The 21,873-nt window shown below is 36.7% G+C and overlaps 3 protein-coding genes across 3 annotated transcripts; 2 read left to right on the forward strand and 1 right to left on the reverse strand.

Annotated features, from left to right (window-relative positions):
* Positions 1–1,922: 1,922 nt before the first annotated feature.
* LOC147858545 (signal recognition particle receptor alpha subunit family protein) lies at positions 1,923–6,311 on the forward strand. The gene is made up of 9 exons (XM_087327994.1): positions 1,923–3,086; positions 3,193–3,277; positions 3,926–4,021; positions 4,148–4,300; positions 4,678–4,785; positions 5,118–5,237; positions 5,405–5,530; positions 5,629–5,712; positions 5,909–6,311. The coding sequence occupies exons 1-9, from the start codon at positions 2,038–2,040 to the stop codon at positions 6,032–6,034; spliced, it is 1,947 nt and encodes a 648-aa protein (XP_087184120.1). The 5' UTR covers positions 1,923–2,037; the 3' UTR covers positions 6,035–6,311.
* Positions 6,312–8,327: 2,016 nt separating this feature from the next.
* LOC147858546 (thioredoxin-like 2, chloroplastic) lies at positions 8,328–11,947 on the forward strand. Its single transcript, XM_087328001.1, has 4 exons — positions 8,328–8,580; positions 10,565–10,750; positions 10,898–11,062; positions 11,670–11,947. The coding sequence occupies exons 1-4, from the start codon at positions 8,401–8,403 to the stop codon at positions 11,790–11,792; spliced, it is 654 nt and encodes a 217-aa protein (XP_087184127.1). The 5' UTR covers positions 8,328–8,400; the 3' UTR covers positions 11,793–11,947.
* Positions 11,948–14,329: 2,382 nt separating this feature from the next.
* Positions 14,330–21,197, reverse strand: LOC147858547 (uncharacterized). Its single transcript, XM_087327606.1, has 3 exons — positions 20,990–21,197; positions 18,741–20,912; positions 14,330–16,804 (listed from the first exon to the last, which is right to left on the reverse strand). Exons 2-3 carry the CDS (start codon positions 20,835–20,837, stop codon positions 14,810–14,812), a joined length of 4,092 nt encoding a protein of 1,363 aa, XP_087183732.1. The 5' UTR covers positions 20,838–20,912; positions 20,990–21,197; the 3' UTR covers positions 14,330–14,809.
* Positions 21,198–21,873: the final 676 nt, after the last annotated feature.

The raw sequence follows: 21,873 nt of genomic DNA on the forward strand, positions 1-21,873 counted from the left end.
AGGAAAACGAGGTTTGTCTAACCATGCCTATGATAGACGTTGCACTATGGAATGCATCGATCACATGCTAGGCAAACAAGGGTAATTGCTATGTGTTGTGAAGTTATTGCCAAAAATGTTGGGTGAGAAGGTGAAAAGAATCTTAGAATGCATTATTTGTGGTTTTCATAGGTCATCATGGCTAAAGCCATTGTAATGTTTTAGCTTAATAATTTCCTCATGCATGCAGAATTCTACTAATGAAGAATATATTTTTTGGAAAAAAAATGTAAGCATTTACTTGCCATTCAGATGATTGTTGAGAGACATATGCCGTCACTATATGGGTCATTACCATTTATAGATCAAGGCCCTAATGCAAATTGATGATGTCAAGCAGACATTGGTATGAATGCAGAACCAACCGTGTCAATGGTTGCAAAACATCCGATCCCGAGACATGGAAAGGTGTTCAATGGCATGAGCAAGAATTAGGATCATCCGACAAGGTTGTTGAGGATTGTATGCAAAAGTTGGCAGATCTCTGGAAAAAGTTGTATGTTTAGATTGTCTCTCAACAACCAATGAAGTAGAAACAAGATCCGTAGGTCAGAAACAACAAGTTGGTGCAAAAAACGGTGCCACTTTTGAAATCTCGCAAGAATTTATTGGCAACTCCCCAAACGCGACCGAAATATACACTGGAAGACTACAGAGAGGTGCTCGTTGTGTTAAGAGGTGGTTGCCAATATGTGAAACTAAGAATGTTCAGTGTTTGCATTGTGATATCTTGACAGAAATTGTGGATGTATCTTGTCATCCTCTGAACAAGCGTCCTGATCTTTGAGTTTTTGTTTACATCCTATGATTTATAGGTTTGTAGTGTCAAGAGTTTGTATATGTGCGACTCCAATATTTTGATATTTGAACATGTATGACATGTGGACTTCAACCTGTGATTTTTGAAGTTTCTAGTCATCTTAGAAAAACCTGGTGGCTAAAATTTTCATTTTCATTTAAATTTGAGGAGGTTAGGTGTTTGCAATCATCCTTTATGCTTTGTTTACATTTGTGATTGAAAATTTGTGATCTTTGAAGCTATTTGTGACTTCAACATGCGATCTTTGAAGTTTCTAGTCTCTTGTTATGAACATTGGTGGTTACAATTTTATTTGTGGATGGGCCTATTGGTGGCTAAAATCGTTGACATTTTGTTTACATTCAATGGTGGACCAAGTTGTTGGTCACTTTTTATATCTAAAACTCAGGAATTTTGTTTTCTAAAAGTGTTTTTGATATTTTTGGAGAATCTTAGAACATAAAAAAAGATCTATTCAGAAATTTCAACGAGGTTAGAGAAGGTAGTCGAGTTGGAAAATTGGTCTCAGGTAAGAGAAAAGCGACTGGGTTAGAAACTTTGTGCCAGGTTAGATGTGACAGAGGCTAGTTAGAGTCGGTGGTCAGAGCCGGGTTGGTTTTTGGACGCACACTTTTTTTTGGATAATGATAAGATGGTGATTATCACACACGCATATCGAAACGTAACATTCTATTTCATGCGAATGCGTATGTTATCAAAACATTCTTATGTTTTTTTTCTTTTACACTTTTTAATTAACTTTCTTACCTTCAAATAAAATTGACCTTAAAATAAATAATGAATACAAAAGTATGGTATTTAGTATTTACCATACTTCGAGGGAGTTTAACATACTCGAATGAACGTATGCTACGTATGGTTCATAGTATCATACTATGATTTGGTTACATACTCGAATGCATACTCGAATGTGGTATGTGGAATAGGACTACCTTATGTGTGTATGTATGTATGTAGTCATAAGGTTTCTGTGAAGGACCAAGTCTTCCCGTCCACAGAGTAAATATGTATGTATGTATATATGTATGTAGAAACGCAGGCCTATTTCGTATTCAATTCTTTCTTGCCTTCTTTCTTCTTCTTCTTCTTCCTTCTGTTCTTTCTTCCCTCCTTCTGCTATTCTTTTTTCTGCTTCTTACAGATCGATACATCCATACGCACATACACACACGACAGACATGTTGGAACAGCTTCTCATCTTCACAAGAGGAGGATTGATCCTATGGACATACCAAGAGCTTGCAAGTGCTCTCAGAGGATCACCCATCGACGCCCTCATCAGATCTTGCCTTCTGGAAGAAAGGAATGCTTCTTCGTCTTTCCAACATGACGCTCCAGGATGTTCTTATACTCTGAAATGGACATATAACAACGATCTTGGTCTTGTCTTTGTTGCTGTTTACAGAAAGATTCTTCACCTTTTGTACGTTGACGAGCTCCTCGAATCAGTGAAACGTGAGTTTTCTCCTCTCTTTAACCCTAAACGAACAGATTTCGCGTCAGATTTCGATGATACTTTCAGACAGCTTCTCCTGGAAGCAGAAGCCAGATCTGATGAGCTCCGTAGCAAGAGTAAACAGATGAATTTATCTTCTGATCATGGAGGTAAGCAAAAGATTGGGTCTTCTTCCAGAGGAAATGGTAAAGCGGGGAAGAATTCATCAAGTAAGCAGCAAAATGGATCTTCAGAGGGAGAAAATGGAGGTGAAAATGAAGGTTTGCATCGCAGGAATGGATATGATCAGAAGAATCATAACCAAAGTAATGGTGTTGGTAAGAATTCTGATAAAAAAGCCTCTATCAATGGAGGAAATGGCCATAGCCATGGCCATGGACATAGTAGCAGCGATGAAGATCAGAAAGTCATCGAATCTGCTTTCAATGTAGATAAGCTTCACAAACTTAAGTCTAAAGGAGGAAAAAAAGGGTCAAAATCGAACCCTATAGTAACTAACAACAATGTAGAAGAAACTGGTGTAAAGAAGACAGTGAAGAAAAATAGGGTTTGGGATGATGCTCCGGCCAAGAATTTGGATCATTCTGAGCCGCTGGATTCGTTTTCAAGAGAGGCTCAAGATGCCGTTTTAGCTGATCAAGGATTAAGCCTAATGGATGCTGTGGAAGATGATGATGAATCTGATCTTGAGGTTGATGAGGAAGTAGAGAATACTCCTAAGCAGAAAGAGAATGTAAAGAAAAAAGGATGGTTTTCCTCGTTCATTCAAAGGTTTTTTGCTAGCTGCTTCTTTCCTTACAGTATTTGAAATTCCATTTCGGATTCTCGCAATTTTTTTGCATGATTGGTCTGATATGAGTTACTTTTTTCCATGAAGTGTTGCTGGGAAGGCTGTAATTGACAAGGAAGATCTAGCACCAGCACTGAAAGCCCTTAAAGAACGTCTTATGATGAAGAATGTGGTATGTGGAATAGGACTACCTTTCATGTGATGCCTGTGTTATTGTATATGCATATTTTTGTGTGTGCATGTATTTGTGGTATATATGTATGTATTTTTGTGTGTGTATGTACATAAATATGCACGTATAATCTATATTTGTTATGCACACGTGTACAAAATATATGTCATCCATTGCATTTGTGTGTGTATGTATTTGTGGTATATATGTATGTATTTTTGTGTGTGCATGTATATATATGTGTGTATAAATGTACATAAATATGCAAGTATAATCTATATTTTTTATGCACACGTGTACAAAATATATGTCATCCAATGCATAACATACATACATACATATGTGTGCAATATATACCGTGTACATACAGACATATATATAATATATATTGTAATTGTATATTTACATATTCATATACGTATATATACACACACACATATGTGTGTGTGTATGTGCATGTCGAAAAGTAAGGTTTCTCTGTGATCTCTTTTTCGAAAGATCAGAGAATCAGCTTTTGTCCAAGCATATAAATATAATTTTTTGAGGAAGATCAATAATACTTTTTTACTTCTGAGTATCAAAAGCCAATTTGGTCACGAATTTTTGATATCAAAATGATTCCATGAATTTGTGAATGGTCTCTTTTAGGCTGAGGAAATCTCAGAAGAGTTGTGCAGCTCTGTGGCTGCCAGTCTAGTCGGGAAAAAATTGGGCTCATTCACAAGGATTTCTTCTACTGTGAAGGTAAATTATCAATCACAATAAAGCATGGCTATAATTCTGTATACAAAATATACATGAAGCCTTAATTGTAGTCCTGGGTTTCTCTCTTTTCTCTAATATATTATAAATGGCAAATCATATATACAGACTGCTATGGAAGAAGCATTGGTTAGAATTCTCACTCCAAAACGATCTATTGATATTCTGCGTGATGTTCATTCTGCAAAAGAACAAGGTCGCCCTTATGTTGTGGTATTTTGTGGTGTGAACGGGGTCGGAAAGTCAACCAATCTTGCAAAGGTTTCCTTTTTTCTAATTCAAATAAGAGAAACTATCATACTGCCTAATTTACAACTACATAAGCATGTCTGGTAAATTTTGAAGACTGTAGGGTATTCTAGTAACTACTCTAGCAGTGGAGAATATTTTCGTGGTGTTTCTACGATCAGATAAATGAACTAATGTAAATTTTACGTTTTTTGAATTGGAAAAAACCAACTGATGTAAAATTTATTTCATTTTTAATTGAAAGAAACCAACCTTTTTTGTAAAATAAATGAAGGTACTAACAAATCTCATAAACTTCTCCTTTCCTTGAATTATAATAAACCAACATTCTGGAAAAAAATGTAGTTAAAGAGTCATTATATCACAATACTAATAGAATCTATCATCAGGTAGCATACTGGTTGATGCAGCACAATATTAGTGTTATGATGGCAGCATGTGATACTTTTCGTTCTGGTGCTGTGGAACAACTCAGGACTCATGCAAACCGCTTGCAGGTAATGCTTACTTGTGGCAATATTGGCTCTGTTAGCTCAGAAATACCCCTGATTTTCATTAAATTTCCCAAAACCCTTAAGTTTTGTTATTTCACTAACGCCAGCTAAAAAGGAGATGAATTAAAAGTATACTTGCTCAAATAACACACGTAGTTGACGAAAGGTAATGAATTGAGTTTACAATTGCTCAAGAAAGAGGTTGACCAAGGGCCTTTGGGAAATAACAAAGATATAGGGTAGCTTGGCAAAATATTAAAAACTCACTATTTCAGTTTTGGTAACTTTTTCTTATTACTTAAAATATTAACCGAATTAATAAAAAATTGTCTCAGATAAGCCTTTTTCAACGAGGCTATGAAAAGGATCCTGCACTAGTTGCAAAAGAAGCAATACGTGAGGCAACACACAACAAAATCGATGTGGTACTCGTTGATACTGCTGGCCGGATGCAGGTATTTGTGAATTCCCAAAACTATCCAATTTTGGTACTTAAGCAAAGACAATGCATTTTTTTGCTTAATTCACACATCTGTTTGATCAATCTGAGCAGATTATTGAACTCTTTTATTTGTGGTTTTGCTGTGTAATCCTTACTTACCATATGTACGGTACGAAACAGGATAATGAACCATTAATGAGAGCTTTGGCGAAACTTGTGCATATGAACAGCCCTGATCTTGTGCTTTTTGTTGGAGAAGCCTTAGTTGGGAATGATGGAGTTGATCAGCTTATGAAATTCAATCAAGTAAGCCTATTACCTTGTTTTTGTTTCCACTTGGCTTTATAGTTTGATGACCATTGGACTCACCAACGGGTGCTGAGGTTATGTTGGATTTTTTACAGAAACTCATTGATATGTCGGTATCATCTCTTCCAAGAACCATTGATGGTATTCTGCTGACCAAGTTCGATACTGTTGATGACAAGGTTCTTCATTTTTCTTTAATCATTCAATCTAAAATATTACGTCAGTATATCTATACCATGCCCTGTAGTTGTAAAATATGGATCAATATCATAATTTAGATATCTTTATCTGATTATATAATGAAACACAGACAAATAGCATAATTTAGATGCTTAAGACTTCATCTTACTTATATATAATTTCTTTCTTTTTCAGGTTGGTGCCGCCCTATCCATGGTTTATAAATCTGGTGCGCCAATAATGTTTCTTGGGTGTGGCCAAACATACACTGATTTAAAGAAGCTGAATGTGAAGGCAATCATAAAATCTCTTCTTGATTAGTGTTAGCTATTTTTGCTCATCTCATCCCTTTATAGTAGGATTTGTGTGGTTTCACACATGTATTTGCGTGCATGTGTATGCATAATACCCAGACTTAGTAAGCCATCCATTAAAAGTGAATAACATGCTTTGTGCATAGTTAGACTGTTTGAAGTTTGCTGTCAAAACTTGAAACATGTTGTGCTTGTGCAATATTTGCAACAATAATTGTCCCATTTGTAAAGTTTGTAAGACCTTTTCATTTTGCCATAAAGATTGGAACAATGTTTATGCTTTATTTGATGTTTGCAGCAATAATTGTCCTGTGTAAAGTCTGTATAACATTCAAATGTAGAAACTTTACCAAGCATTTGCAAGCTGATAGAGTTCCACGCTGTAAAATCAATCATCAGAGTAGAATATGTGCACAAAAAGGATCGAAGTTTCAATTTATGCTATGTTGGAATGCTATTGTGATAATTTACATACTGTGGATCGGAGGTAAATTCATAATTGGATCTATTGAATGGCGGTACCAGTCAAAATTGAATGGCGGATCTTTTGTAACTGTAACAATATGCATTTAGAAGCACTTAAAGTATAAATCTTTGTATTCTGGTTGTTGCATCATGATGTTTATTGTTTAATCTTGCTTGTCTCTCTCTTTCTCTAGTCTAGAGTGAAGTTGGTCCATGTGCGTTACAAATATGAATAGGCTGACATCACACTAGAAATGGGCGTCCTCAACAAAGATGATAATGATTTTAGTGTAGTAGGTGGTGTCATAGTTGGGTAATAATTCTTGAAATAATTCTATTTTCAAGTAATTATTAGTGATTCCCAAGTCACACTTACAAATACAAATGTGAACCATGGTAAGGGATGATAGACGGGAGAGAATGAGATTAGTAATGTCCATATGAGACCAAGTACAATCTATGCAATGGCGTAGGTCCTAAGTGAAGATCAAACTTGAGTTCTTTTAATTTTATGGTTATGATGAACCACCTTATCAACATCAAGAGGGCAAGAGAAGAGATAGTCAGATTTCTTGGATTTCATAAAGTTTTCATAAAAATATGAGATGGATGATATTAAAAATTTGAAAATAGTAAGCATATTCTCAAATTTTTGTGCACACTCATAGTTATGTAGGTAAACTCCTTTCAGCATCTTTCAATTACTTAATAGAGAACAATTCTTACTAGTGAGTCAGTGGCCTCACATTACGTTCCACTTCTCCAACACCGTGCCTTTTATCCCATTAGTGATCATTCACAAGTGTGGATATGTTACCAACTTGAGTTGGTCACAGATTCACAACTTTGGATGACAAATTGCCTGATTAACATTCAGTTATAATATATGTTTTCAACCTTTGGTTGCAAGAAATGCTAACACGTAAGGCCACAATGTTGGGTGAAATCTATTAATGTGGGTGACTAAATAGAAAATGTAAGGAGTGTTTTTATAGTGAACATTACCTCAACACGTAAGCATGGACAACTTTTTAAGTTAACATGGTTTCAAAAATAAACATAAAAATTGTTTCGTAGAAGACCACTTTAAGTGATTGCTTGAGACTTGAGCCCACAACCTAAAGGTTGCAAAACAACATTACCATCCTATCACGTTTTGTAGATAATACTGGATCAAATTGGCTTTTGAAGGATGAATATAACCAATAATTTGTCATGTCTTGTCAATGGCACGTTGATGTAGAGATATGTGCTATGCATATACCATGTTGATAAATAAATATGTGGGCCAGGTGATGTTAGATAGTGGATAATCTTGGTAGCATGTGTGAACTTTGTTTGATGAAGGTTGACTATAAATATATGTGCCCCCCCCCCCCCCCCCCCCCCACAAACACACACACGCACACACACACAAGGATAAATATATGGGCAAGTCAAGTTAGATAGCCAAGAACCTTGGTAGCGTGCATGTATGAACTCTGTTTGATGACAATTGAATATAAATATGTATACCATCCTGGACAATGTAGAACCTTGCTAACATATGTGGACTCTTGTGCGATAACAATTGAATAGAAATAGGTCCATCCGATCATATTGGACAATCAAGATCCAAAGGAACAAGTGAATATGTTATGACAGGTAGTGTAGAATAGAAGTAAAACTAAAGGGTTTCGAGTACATATATGTAAAAAACGCGTGCTCAATCACATATCGTGGTGGTACGAATGATTGATCGTCCCATGACCATCCATCCATCCCTCTAATATGGTGTCAATGCAGACCGTGTGAACATACATGTGGGCGATGTGTCATAGATCATATATGTTCACATTGAGAGAAAAGAAGAGAAAGATAGAGTAGAGAGAAGAAGAAGGAGAAGAAGAAGAAGAAGGAGAAGAGCTTATGGATAGGGCTCTTGGGCGATCAGTCTTTCTCAACGTCAAAGCAGGAGGTTTCACATCTGCAGTGTCTGTTCCTCGTTTCCTCTCTCTTCCTTCATCAGAGCTTCTTCGAAGAAGAAGTAGAAATGGCTTCGGATCCGCCAATGCTCCTCCCTCTCTGCAACTATTGCATACTTTCCAGGTATCCATCGTTAAATCTTAGTTCAGACCGCGAAAATATATTTCTCTCCAGATGAAATGTTTCTCATCATTGTGGTATGTATGTATATTTTATTTTAGAGTTGTCTGAGAACATGTCATAACAGGGCTTTGCTTCAAAGAGCATTATATCACGAATGCTTGCACTCCGTTTTCGACCTCATTTGATCTCTTGTAGGTTGTAGTACTTATAAGATTTTGTGGTGCAACTTTTGACAATTGTGGCAATTAAATCATGACTTTTATCTTAATGTTCCCTTTTTGGTTGCAGCATATATCATGTCCTTGGTGCATATGGTAGCTAAATTATGAAGACAGATTTGAATACACATGAACCAATATTTGGTCCAATGTTTGAGAATTGTGGATAAAGTATGATCTTAGGGCCATAGCTTCATTGTTATTTTTTCCATCTTGGTGGCTCATAAAACATGTCCTCTAGTTTAAGAAACAATCAGTGGCTATATTTTTGAATCATTGATTGGAGATTGTGCAGCAAACTTTGGACAACAATATGATCCAGGGTTCATGGCAATGTTATTATACCCCTAATACATCCTTGATACAATCTGGTGTTATATAATCATGATGGGTTGGAATACACATGATCAATTTATTAGAATGTTTGGGGCAATGTTCAGGATATACAACTATAAACATAATTTCTCATCATATTATATTTCCCGTTTCATGGAATTCATATAGCATTTCCTTCATACAATTAGTAGCCATATAATCCATGACATGTTTATCTGAATACACCCAAACCATCAACCGGAAATTGCAGTGCAGTGTTTTATCAATTTGTGGTTACACAGTGATCAAGGGTTTGTTATTATATTCACCTTTGATAGCACTGATTTTCCTTGATGCAGTCGGTGGCTATATTATTGAGATGGATTTGAATACACATGCACCAATTATTAGAATTCTTAATGCATAGTTTTGTGCTACAGAGTTTGTGAATGGTGGCTATAAGGTTTTCTTAATTCTCCTTTTGGTGGCACTTGTATAACATGCTATTGATGCAGTCAGTAACATGTTATTGACGCAGTCAGTAGCTACATTATTGGCATGGATTTGAACACTCATGAACCGTTGATAGAATTTTCGGTACAAAGTTTGAGAATTGTGATCCTGGAACTTTCTTTCTGTATATAGTTTATGTTGATATGTATTGTGTATACATTATCGAGATGGCTTTGAGGATATCAGACAAGTTGATTGAATTGGTGGTACAATTTTTGGGATTTGTAACTACCAACAGATTATCCTGGGTCCTGGACCTGTCATCATATTCATTTATTGGTGACACTCATGTAACATATCCTTGATACAATATGTAGCTATATTGTTGAGACAGATTGAAATATACTCATGAATCATGGATGTATGCAGTTTGTGAGCAACTTCATGTCTTTGTTGTTATATTCATCTATTGGTGGCACCCATATAATATGAACTTGATGTAATTGATGAAAATATTAGTTGATGAGAAGAAGGTAATCTGATGACACAAAACACAATGAATAAGAAAGATACAGTATAGTCAATTCGGAAACTCCCAGAAACAGAATAAGTGATTAAGAGTGCAAAACTGATCAATGGGAGAAAAACTCTCACCTACAGATGACTAATAAAGAAGAGGACAGAGGAATGACACTGGATAGTGGCTGAATTGAAAAAGAGAGTTAATAAAGCTGAAAACAGAGATATACGTAAGTGTAAGAAGGATAATGCTCTATTTATATAGCTATACCTGTAATATTTACAAAACTCTCTACAAAACGTTTTCCTCATTTGTCTGAAAATGAAGGTGTGGATTTATTGGTCATGGCATGCCCACTGACGTGGCAGCAGGGTTGCTAGCAGTCAGTAGCTAAATTTATCAAGAGGGATTTTAATATAAATATGAACCAAATCCTTTTGTTGGTGGCCATCTGAAAGCTGGATTTTCCGGTTTCCAGATACATGCTGGACGAGATGCTTCAGCCGATGGAGTAAAGTGGTGGCAGAAAGGGGATGAACCCAACTTGCGAGATATCCATTCTACACAAGAGTTCCTTGATGCACTTTCGAATGCTGGAGAAAAGTTGGTGGTTGTGGAATTTTTCGCAACTTGGTGCGGGTCTTGTAGGGCTCTATATCCAAAGGTAGGGTTTTGTGGTTCTGGATAAAGTTCCTTTTGGCATATGCATTTTGTATGCATATTTATATGTATTGTATATGTAACTGTATAGACATGTATGTGTGTGTGCGTGATTATTTTATTTCTTTTTTTAATCTTAGTTCTTCTGTAGCTATGTCAACTTGCATCTGATCATCCCGAAGTGGAGTTTATCAAAGTTGATTTTGATGAGAACAAGCCCATGTGCAAGAGTCTCAATGTGAAGTTTCTACCTTACTTCCACTTCTACCGGGGAGCAGAGGGGAAATTGGATTCCTTTTCCTGCTCTTTGTCAAAGGTTAGTAAAGTCTTGAAGATTTTATCATTCATCATTTACATGGTTTCAGAGTTTTTATTATTTAAGTTAATTAATTTTCTTGATTATAAATTATGCCTTCAATGTTAATGCATGCAGTGTTGTAAAGAACAATAAGAATCTATGTATGCATTTTGAGCAATGAATAGAAGAGAAACTTCTATCTTTGAACATTTGGGAGATTAGATTTTCAGATATCTCACCTTGAAGTTGAGGTTTCCTTTAGGATTCAGGATGAGGAGAGATAGAGCTCAAATACATCTCTGCATATCAGTCTTTTCCAATTCTCTCTTTCCTCACCACTCTGTGTCTCTCTCTAACTCTAACTCATTAGCTACACAAACACAAAGTGGTTGGATTCACACTATCTCTGTCTCCCTCTAAACATAGGAGATGTAAGAGGGCGAAAACCTACCGCACATAAATATACATAGCCATACATATTACAAGCGTACAAATATGCATAAGAGAATAGGATAAATAGTCCATATATTAGTGTAAGAAATTTTAATTGTGTTAATGGTGTATTGTTTTTATTAAAGAAATTCAAGAGTGTTTAATGCCTTATTTATATGCTGTTTTTTGGCAGCTTGCAAAGCTCAAAGAAGCCATTGAAAGACATAATACTGACCGATGTAGCCTTGGACCACCTGTGGGACTAGGAGAAGATGCGAAACTCCTAGGCATTACCTCTAGTGGAAGTGCAGTGTAGCTTTAGTATTGTGCATATGTAATGTTGTATCATTATTTTTGGTATTTCATGTTTCCAACATCATAATACGATGTTGTTCAGTTGAGTATATCAGCACATCTATCATTCATTCATATGTGATTGATCATGTGATAATGTTACATCTCTTTCTACCATTTATTTTCCTAGATTAACGGGTTCATTAGCACCAATGTTCCCTCCCGAATGGGCACTGATTTTGCAGCTTAAAGAAGGTTGATGGCTAGAATTTTTCCGCAGTCGTAACTAAAAGCTCATTAGAAATGCGTTTTTATTAAAAACACCGATAAAAGTTCAGACAGGAAGGAAGCAATAAATAGGTATTTAATCAGCTAACTCAATTCATCACAAAGATATTATGCATTTATGTAGTTCAAACTCATCAAGGAGGAATTGGGCACACAATGTCTAATAATTGGTCATAGTTAAGTGGCTTCAAATTAGCAAACTGAATTTGTTGATGTAGAATTTGATAATAATTGGATTGAGAAATATAGACATGAAACAATGGTATACCATGACCATAATCTAGTTCAACATGAAAATGTTAATAAATTAGTGATTGTGGGACCATTAAGTACTAGGCATTAGATTACTTGGAAAGTAATTGTTAAGATAAAGGATGGGTACTATTAGACGAACACTTCGGAGCTATTTTATCATCTTTGATTGCTACCTCAAACTATATATGATTTACTAATTCTTTTTCACTTTGGTTTTGTAATGTTGTGTTGATTGATCTTGGGTAATATTTTCAGATTCCATGTTTTGGATGAGTAAGCTCATAGAGGAAAGTACTAAGGGATGATGTACGATCCATGTGGCATATGCATGTGTAGGAAAGGAACCAAAGTTGAGAGTGATTGTGACGTTATGTTGCCTAGTTCTTGGAGTCATCCCACAACAAAGAATACATTGTTTACCATAATCATCTGAAACAATCATTGTCTAATGATGTCCAATGCTTCCAACAAAAGTAACACCTCTATGTCGTCACAATCATGTCCAACCTCCACAAAAGGCATGTGATGGCATGTTTTTTTTCTTCCCCACTATAGAATATAACCTATCCCTATCAAGATTTATCTCCAAAGATTTATATCCAAGTGTGCTTTATAATTATGGCCTAAGCCATATCCAAGTATGACCCTCCTTTGCTTGCTCCATTCTCCAATTTCTATGTTGTGTCATTCACTTCATCATTTGGCTTTCCTACACTTTAGATCCAAAATCACTAACACAATAGTAAATACGTCAAGGTGTGTTTCTAGTTTACCAACTTCATGTCCCTAAACATATAGAGCATTTGTTGAAATTACTCTTTAAGTCTATATGCCTACCTTTTTGCAGATACCAATCGAAGAATAGCTAAATTGGTGAGGTTATATTGCCAAGACCAAAAAGTTACGAGTTTGATCAAACCAAGAGAGGAGATAACCAAACAAGTTGTCTAATTGGTGATGGGCCCTAAAAAAGCGTAGCTCAATTGCACTTGATCCTAGATCTACTAGTTAATAAAGATGCAACTTACAATTGGGGCATGGAAATGTAAATGTACATATTCATATTAATAAACATACAAGTTAGGCCAAGTGGGATATGACCATTGAAAACCACCCGTCTATGTTATCCCAATCTTACCACTAGGGTATAACATCAAGACACCCAATATATTTATTATGATGTTTTTCTTATTATCTTAAAAAAAACAAAGATCAAGGAAGAATAGAATCCTCCCCAAGTTATGGAAGTTTAAGGTTAGGGATATTTGAACATTCTAGAAACTCATGGTGATTTGAAGCTATACATGACTTCATCATAGTTCTTTATGGCTCAGTGAACACAACAATTTCCATTCTTTGAGAAGCTAGGTCCAATCTACCACTTATGGATGTTGTAACCGGAGCATGACAATACCATTGGATTGATAACACTCCATAGGAGTTATCCGGATTACACACTATAGAAAGTCATGCATAAACACCCAAAAGGACATTGATTGGCATAGAGCTTTATGCTCTTGAACTGTAAACCACAGATCAGGATCGAATCCTACCCTCTTGTTCGTCTGACCCCGGCTGAAAGTTTCATTCCCTAAAAATGTTTACGAAAAAACAAAAATTATGAAGCACATTAAGAACAAAGCCAACAATATAGGAGAAAGAAATACCAGCCTGCAGAAAGTCAAAATATTTAAAATTTTGAGTCTGTTGTAATCAAGAAATATCTCATGGAAGAGCTGTAGTCTGCAGGCATATGTGAACTTGGACATTCAACTCCTCATGTTGTTGTTGTCGGTTGATAAGCAGTATTTATGAATATATGGGAAAAAATCCATTTGTGAAGCTTAATTAACTTCAGAGCATTGGATAAACACAATTTGTCATATGCAATTGAATTCTTATTTCTAGGGAAGTTTGGTGAAACATGCTTCAAAATGATTCTATGATTCCATAGCAAAAACCTTTTGATTCCTCGATTACTGAAATTTCAGATCATCGTCACAATTTGTCTTAGGGAAGTTTGGTGAAACATTCTTCAAAATGATGCTTTGATTCCATTGAAAAAGCCTTTTGATCCCTCAATTGCTGACATTTCAGATCATCGCCACAATTCTTAAGTATCAATACTTTTCCCCTCTTGTGGTCAATGGTTAGCATACCCTGCTCTGCCTCTTTGATTGTTAAATTCAGAAATAACTAAAAGGTGTACAGCAGAAAACATTTAAATTCTCACTTCACATATACCCCCAAGGTATAGGACAATCATTTTTTGTCATCATTATCATCATGACATCATCTACACAAGCGACTGATGCATATTTGCGAAAGTGATTAGTGCAAAAAAAAAAAATTTAAGCATAATCCACTGCCCCTCATCTTACACATGTAGATGGATTATACAGAGACACAACAGTTATAACCATTGCACAAACCATCCTTATTAACTCCATATAGATATCTTCTCATTGTATTGTACATATTAAATGCATTAGTATGTCACTCTTTACTTGGAAAAAGGGTCAAATGACTTCTCCCTCGATAAACAGTATCTACTGCCTTATGTGTATTAATATCAGGTGTGCATCCATTTATTATCATGAAATTGAAGAGACTTGAAGCCTTGGATGAACATCCATTCCTACAAAAGCAATCTATCAAGCTATTATACACATGTAGATTTGGCAAAAATCCCTTGTCAATCATCTGGTTAAAAAGATCCTCTGATTGTTTAAGCTGGTTTGCTTCACTGAAACGTCGGATCATGACCTCATAACAAATTGCATCAAGTTTTCCACCGCGGCTAGTAACTACATTAAAAAGATCTAATGCCTTCTGGAAGTCCATTTTATCACAAAGTGCACTTACAAGAACTATAAAGGTGCGACTATTTGGAGTACAACCAAATTGTTCAACTTGATCCAAAAATATGCAAGCCTCATAAGGCTTTCCTTCTTTACATAAAGCCTTCACATAGATATTACATGTTACTATATCAGGAGTACAACCATTTTGGATCATCTTTTGCATCAAAGTTTCCGCATTTGCGATACAACCAGTTTCACATAATCCATTCAAAAGTGTGTTGTAACAAAATGTATTCGGACAACAACCATTTGTTATCATCTCATTAAGAACTTCTTGAGCACTTTCTACTCTCCCGATCATGCAAAGACCTTTAATAAGAGTAGTATAAGTAAAAATATCTGGAGAAACTCCATCCGTCATCATTGCTAGCATCACCTTTCGAGCCTCATTGGGCATCCTTTCTTTACAAAGATCTGCTACAACAGTATTATATGTATTAATAGTAAGAATGCAACCCTTCTCATGCATTAAAGCAACCAATTTCTCAATTTCATCAGGTTTTCCAGATTTACAAATTGAAGACAAAAGTGCTGCATACACTGGCAAGCAAGCTGAACCAGGTTTATATAATGCTTGAACAAAAACATCTGACGCATCTTCAAGGTTTTTCTCCTTAAAGTATGTCCTTATGACATTTTCAAAAGCTGAAAGATCCAAAAAGTGATCTTTATTCTCCATAGCAGCAAAAACTTTTCCAGCCTCAGATAACATACCTTGTTGGGTAAGTGTTAGAACAAGGACATTGTAAGCAGGTACATCGGGTTCGAGACCCATCTGTTGCATCTTCTCAAACAATTCAAATGCTCGATTTGATTCTTTGGCTTTACATAAAGAATACATCAATGCTGTGAATGCTTGAAGGTCAGGTTCAAAACCTTCCTCAATGATTCGAAGGAAATGATTACAAGCAGAACCAAGATTACCTGACTTTCCTAATCCAGAAATCATGATGGTATGTGTGATGACATTTGGGGAAAGTCCGGATTCAAGCATCCGAGTATAGAAACCTTTCGCTTCCTCAATTCTCTCAGCTTTGATCAATGTATCTAAAACACAGTTAAAATGGACCAAATCAGGTTTACAACCATAGGTTTCCATGCTATCGAGAACAGTCATGGCTTCTTCAACCATACCAGCTCTACCATAACCCATGATCAAAACCGTGAACCTTTTCTTTGACATAGAGCAAGATGAGCCATTAAACTTCTCTGATATCTCGAGAAAAGCATTGAAATTCTTGGTATGGCCCCATAGCTTCTTGATGAGGTGAAAAGACTGAGGTTTAAGTTCGAAATGAGAATGATTCCTCGCCCATAGAAACAACCGAAGAGCTATCTTGGGCTCCGATAAAGAGGTTAAGAGCTCATGGATTAGGTCATTGGATATCGTGATCCCTGAGCTTACGATTGAAGATTCAACAGAGGGGCCCCATTTCTGCTTACCTATGAGGGAGAGAAGAGTCAGGGCATCACTTGATATGGAGTTTTCTGAAGCTTTGGTCGAGTACCTGCGACATAGTCGGTAGAGCATTCCAGCCTGTAGAAACAGAGCAAGAGAGGAACAGTAGAGTTTTGAGTTTTCCCTCACTATTTCTATTCTTCTGATACAAAAATACCCCTCGTTTTCTTACGCTATTCTATTCATCCGAAATGCCCCTCTCCTTCTCTCTCACTAGTATATATATATAAGCTTATGCTCACACACCATGACCATACAAAAAACCTGCATCTCCCTACCAGAATGATGCAGGAACCTAACAAGTTACGGTAAAGAAAACCCTACAAGATATTGTGACTAGACAAGCTAACCTACAAACCATGCTATTCAAGTCAAGGGTGCCCAAAAAGCTTCATTGTGAAAGCTCCAAACCAAATTTCCTCTTATCATGTGTTTTGATACTCTACGAAGATAAAGCAAATGAGAACTTGTTTCCTATAATCCAATTGAACCATAGATCCCAATTGTTGCCAAGGTAAGCCCAACCTACAAACCATTGCTCCCCCATTTGCACATAATCGAAGACGGATTATCATCCTACATCCCATGCATGATGTCACCATCATATATACTGAATAAAGTGCCATTCTAGTGCTATGTTTGCTAACAATTAGTCTCTACTATCAATAAACATTCTTAGTGTGCATTGCAAGTATGGTTTGAGTTATCAAACAACCAATGTGTATGTGTGCGTGCATGTGCACGCATGCATTATGAGATGATATTGTTTCAAACTAGGAAAGGGATTATATGGCTTCAAGATTTTTAACTGAGTTCGGACTCAAACAAGAGAAGAATGTTTTGCATAGTGATAGCCAAAGTGTTATAGCCTTGGCCAAGAACTCATTATTTCATCAAGAATTAGAACATCTTGGACATTGTTATCCACAAGTCTCTGTTGGAGGATGAAGGTGTAAAATCATGAGCTACCAAATTCTACGATGATAGGTTTTGGAGCCTATATATAGACCCCATATAGCTCCATTCTATGGCATCCACTTGTAAAGGAAAGTAGATAAATAGGGCTAAGAGAAGAAAATGCACTTTCAATGCTATAGAGAGAAATTTGACAACAATTTCTTGGGTGTTATTGCCTTGTGAATTGTGAGTATTGTTAAGACTTTGTGTATTTTCTCTTCGTAGAAAGATTCGTAAAAAAGATTGGTTCATATAATACATTGGCCATACTTTGGTTTTGTAGCTTGTGCTTGAATGGTTTCTCTATGAAATGTCTATCTTGGTGGAATAACGGATCAAAAGACAGCTTGTGTGTATATTAGTCCTAGGCCAGAACCCAGAATCAGTTTGTTACTTGCATGATGAAGGCATAGATTCAAGACATTCACAGCAAGCACTACAGGGGAGTCGTGGATTAGAAATTTAGATCGTTCACATAGAGACCCCCTCCCCCCTTCCAGTCACCTAGTTCACATAGTCCTTGGAATATGAAAAGTGCAGAAGTTTTCCTTCCTTTCCAGTCCATGGTCAAGAACGAAAGCCTGTTCCAATTAGTCCATGGTATAAGGAAGAAAACCTGTCCCAAAAGAAAAAGTTACTACATTTTTATAAAGCATACATATATAAAATGTCAGGCCACAATTTCTACAGGACACACACACACAGTTCCATTTCTACAACAAATATGCACACATATACTTATGGGCCACATTGGCCATTTCTACAACAAACGTTGAATGTCATGAAAGAAAGAACCATAAATTAAATTTGTATTTTTACCTTCAGAATGATGAGAACACCTTGCTACGGTCTCTTTTAAAACCTTCCTTCTCATGTCTTTGCTATACATGAGCCTCGGGATCTCTAGTTAGGCCTCCACATCCTCCTAATCAGAAATCTAAATAGTAGAGAGGGTGTTCTTTGCCATCTTCCATAGACCATAAGGTGCAGAGGTATGTTCGAAATATGCAGGAGTTGTCTGTACAGATTCATGGTAGTAACTTCACTCGATACTGTATCAATACAATGGCTGCCTTGCTATTCCAAGACCGCATGTTAAGACAATAATGTTGGGAAACATTGGTAAGGGATGATACCTCTTCATCTATACTACATTTTTCCCTACACTGTCATCATACATATAATAGTCAGCATCAATAGATGCTTGGCCAGGAAGCTTGCTTAAACCTGAACATATTCTCAAATTTTCTGATGTTTCCGTGGAGGTAAATGGCATTACTACAGATGCAGGACCGTCCTTCGGCATCAGTTTCACCACTTCATTAAGGCAACGGCTTCCTAGTTCCACATCACCATAGGTCTTGCATGAAGTAAGAAGAGATATCCACCCAGTGATGGTTGGTAATATAGGCATAGTTGTTAAAATAGCTTCAGCATCATAAAGACATCCAGCTCGGCTAAGGAGGTCAACAATACAATTGTAATGTTCAACATTCTGTTTAACATCTTGAAATGCTCTCATAAACCTAAAATAATCAAGCCCTTCTTCTACCAGCCCACCATGGCCACACGCTGTCAGTATCGTGGTAAATATAACAACATCAGGCTGCAAGCCATGTTGTAGCATGACAGAAAGGCCTTGACTGACCATATTGTGTTTACCAACCAACGCATATGCAGCAATAACAGACCCCCATGAAATGATATCAGGATTATCTAGACCATCAAACAGTTTACATGCTTCTTCAGAACTTCCACACTTTGCATACATATCAACAAGGCTGCTAGTAATTGAGACATCTGATTCCAGACCATTGTAAACAATATGATTGTGTATTATCTTCCCTTGGAGTACAGACTCAAAGAGTGCACATGCTTTTGTTACACACAGAAATATCATGCTATCTGGTTTCATATCCTCTTGCAACATTTTTTGAAATAGTTGAAGAACACTTAGACCGTCCCCGAGCTGCACATAGCATTCCATCAAAGCTCCCCACGACACAATGTTTTTATGTGGTAGACTGTCAAAGACCCACAAAGCTTCCTCCAGGTTTCCAAACTTCACATACATAGCAATAAGAGAACTTCCCACTACTGTGTCTAAGGCCCATCCATTATTGTTGATCACATCATGTAATATCATCCCATGTTTATTGTTGAGACTGTTTCCACATGCTTTTAAAATGCAAGACAGGATAACCTTGTCTGATTTAATACCCTCCCGCTGCATTCTCTCAAAAAGTTCAAGCGCCACTTTATTATGGCCATTGTGAATGAAGGCGGTAATGATGGCACTCCAAGACATAACATTCCGAGATGGTAACTCAGAAAACACAGTATATGCCTCCTCTAAACTTCCACATTTGGAATACATGTCAATAAGAGAAGTTCCAATGATCACGTCTGAGCTAAGTTCATCTTTTCTCATTTGAAAATGTATACATCTCCCTTGTTCTAGATCACCTAAACTTGAGCAAGCTTTTAAAATGCCAAGATATATAACTTTGCTGGGCTGGATGCCCTTTTCCTTCATTTGTGCATAAATGTTGAACACAACGGAGGGTTGTCCATGTGTTGCATATCCTGTAACTAATGCACCCCAAGAAACGATGTTTCGACTAGGAAGACTATCAAACAAAATCTGCCCTTCGTCCAAATTTCCACATTTCACATACATATCGATTAGAGTGCTCGCAATGGTCACATCATGATCAAGTCCTAATTCAGAAATTTCATTGTGTAATAGCATTCCCTGTTCACTCAAATTCAAACAACTGTATGCTTTTAGAACATATAGAAAGGTGACTTGATTTGGTCTTGTAAGGCTATGCTGCATCTGTTTATGCAACTCGATTGCTCTTTTATATTCCTCAAATGTGATATATGCAGAAATAATAGAGTTCCATGTATAAACACTTGGTTTGGGCACACTATTGAACACTTCGTTGGCTTCATGCAAGTTTCCACATGAAACAAAAATACGGATCAGGTGATCTCCTAGAACTGTTACAGATCTTAAATCTCTGGCAATTCTATAGCTTTGAAGTTGACGTGCTATGCTCAAGTCTCTCTTCTTTGCACACACTTGGAGGAGATGATAGAATATATCCCTAGATATCGAGATCCCTTTCTGGTCCATCTGGTGTAAAAGTTGCAAAGCTTCTCGCAACTGGCCATCTTTACACAGCCTTCTAATCCTACCAAATGATGCGTCAAAACTTGCAGAAGAGAATGCAATCATTTGAAATGTTGTTAGATCTGTCTAGATTCCAATGGAAGCATAACACTTTCTTCTTCCCCGCTGTCATATTCAAGCCTTAAAGTATTGACTACAAGGACACGAATATGATAATGACATCCATAGCATCTTATAAGACCTTGAAAAGGGCTCACAATGATCTGACAAGAAGATGAAGGCAATAAATCTTGACAAGAAATGAGATCTTCAAAAGCACACCTTGGATACGCAGATGAAGCTAATATTCATACTAGATAGAGAAGACCTTGATAAATCGCACAAATTCCTGGAAATAACGATGAAAAAAGGAATTCATATTATAATAGAAGACTTTGAAATAAATTCAGACTTTCCACATAACGACGCACACAACAATGAAAAGAAAAACCTTGAGAAATATCACACGTCTTGGAGACCGGAGACGGAGACTGAGATGAATATGAAGGAAAAGATGAGAAAAACGTTCATCGCAAGAAATAAACGTATCCATAAAAATCTCAGAGACCTTGGAGATGAAGACGATGATGGAGACAAATTTTCATTGCAGATGAATGAGATATTGATAGGTCGAGGATGAAGGAAATAATTCATGTCACGGAAATTTAAGACCTTAGCTGTGGCAGGAGGCTTCGACGCCATTGGAGTTGTAGGGACCTTCGTCGACAGTCCCCTGTCTCGACTCTGAGACTCGAGAACATCAGCACGATCTAAAACAGGGCATGAGTGAAGGATCAGAAGAAGAATTGGAAAACGGACTCACGCTTGGGTTTCTCTTTATTTCCGGAAATGCCCCTCATAAGCCCCCCTCGATTTGAAACACCCACTCTTGGGTTTCTCTTCAGCGATGATGCAGTCATTATAGTGAATGAATGAATGGTTGAAATGATCATTTTTGTTCTCATTGTGCACTCCATTTACTGGATGGCCTCTTGCCATCTTGGGATTATATGTTATGATCAAACCCAATCTAGCGTTGCAGAGTAAAACACCCAAAGTTTTGATGTGTTGTGGTGCGAGGACCATCCAAATTTCATATAAA

The sequence above is a fragment of the Azolla caroliniana genome, unplaced genomic scaffold, assembly GCF_043228905.1.
Source record: "Azolla caroliniana isolate FFs.n. ecotype wild unplaced genomic scaffold, voAzoCaro1.0.p SCAF_11, whole genome shotgun sequence".
Lineage (NCBI taxonomy): Eukaryota > Viridiplantae > Streptophyta > Polypodiopsida > Salviniales > Salviniaceae > Azolla > Azolla caroliniana.

Coding starts and splice junctions, on each gene's coding strand:
- LOC147858545 (XM_087327994.1), top strand. CDS start 2,038: ATGTTGGAACAGCTTCTCATCTTCACAAGAGGAGGATTGATCCTATGG. Junction 3,087..3,192: donor TTTTCCTCGTTCATTCAAAG/GTTTTTTGCTAG, acceptor TTTTCCATGAAG/TGTTGCTGGGAAGGCTGTAA. Junction 3,278..3,925: donor GTCTTATGATGAAGAATGTG/GTATGTGGAATA, acceptor GGTCTCTTTTAG/GCTGAGGAAATCTCAGAAGA.
- LOC147858546 (XM_087328001.1), top strand. CDS start 8,401: ATGGATAGGGCTCTTGGGCGATCAGTCTTTCTCAACGTCAAAGCAGGA. Junction 8,581..10,564: donor AACTATTGCATACTTTCCAG/GTATCCATCGTT, acceptor TCCGGTTTCCAG/ATACATGCTGGACGAGATGC. Junction 10,751..10,897: donor GTAGGGCTCTATATCCAAAG/GTAGGGTTTTGT, acceptor GTTCTTCTGTAG/CTATGTCAACTTGCATCTGA.
- LOC147858547 (XM_087327606.1), bottom strand. CDS start 20,837: ATGATTGCATTCTCTTCTGCAAGTTTTGACGCATCATTTGGTAGGATT. Junction 16,805..18,740: donor GTGTAGGGAAAAATGTAGTA/TAGATGAAGAGG, acceptor AGAATAGCGTAA/GAAAACGAGGGGTATTTTTG.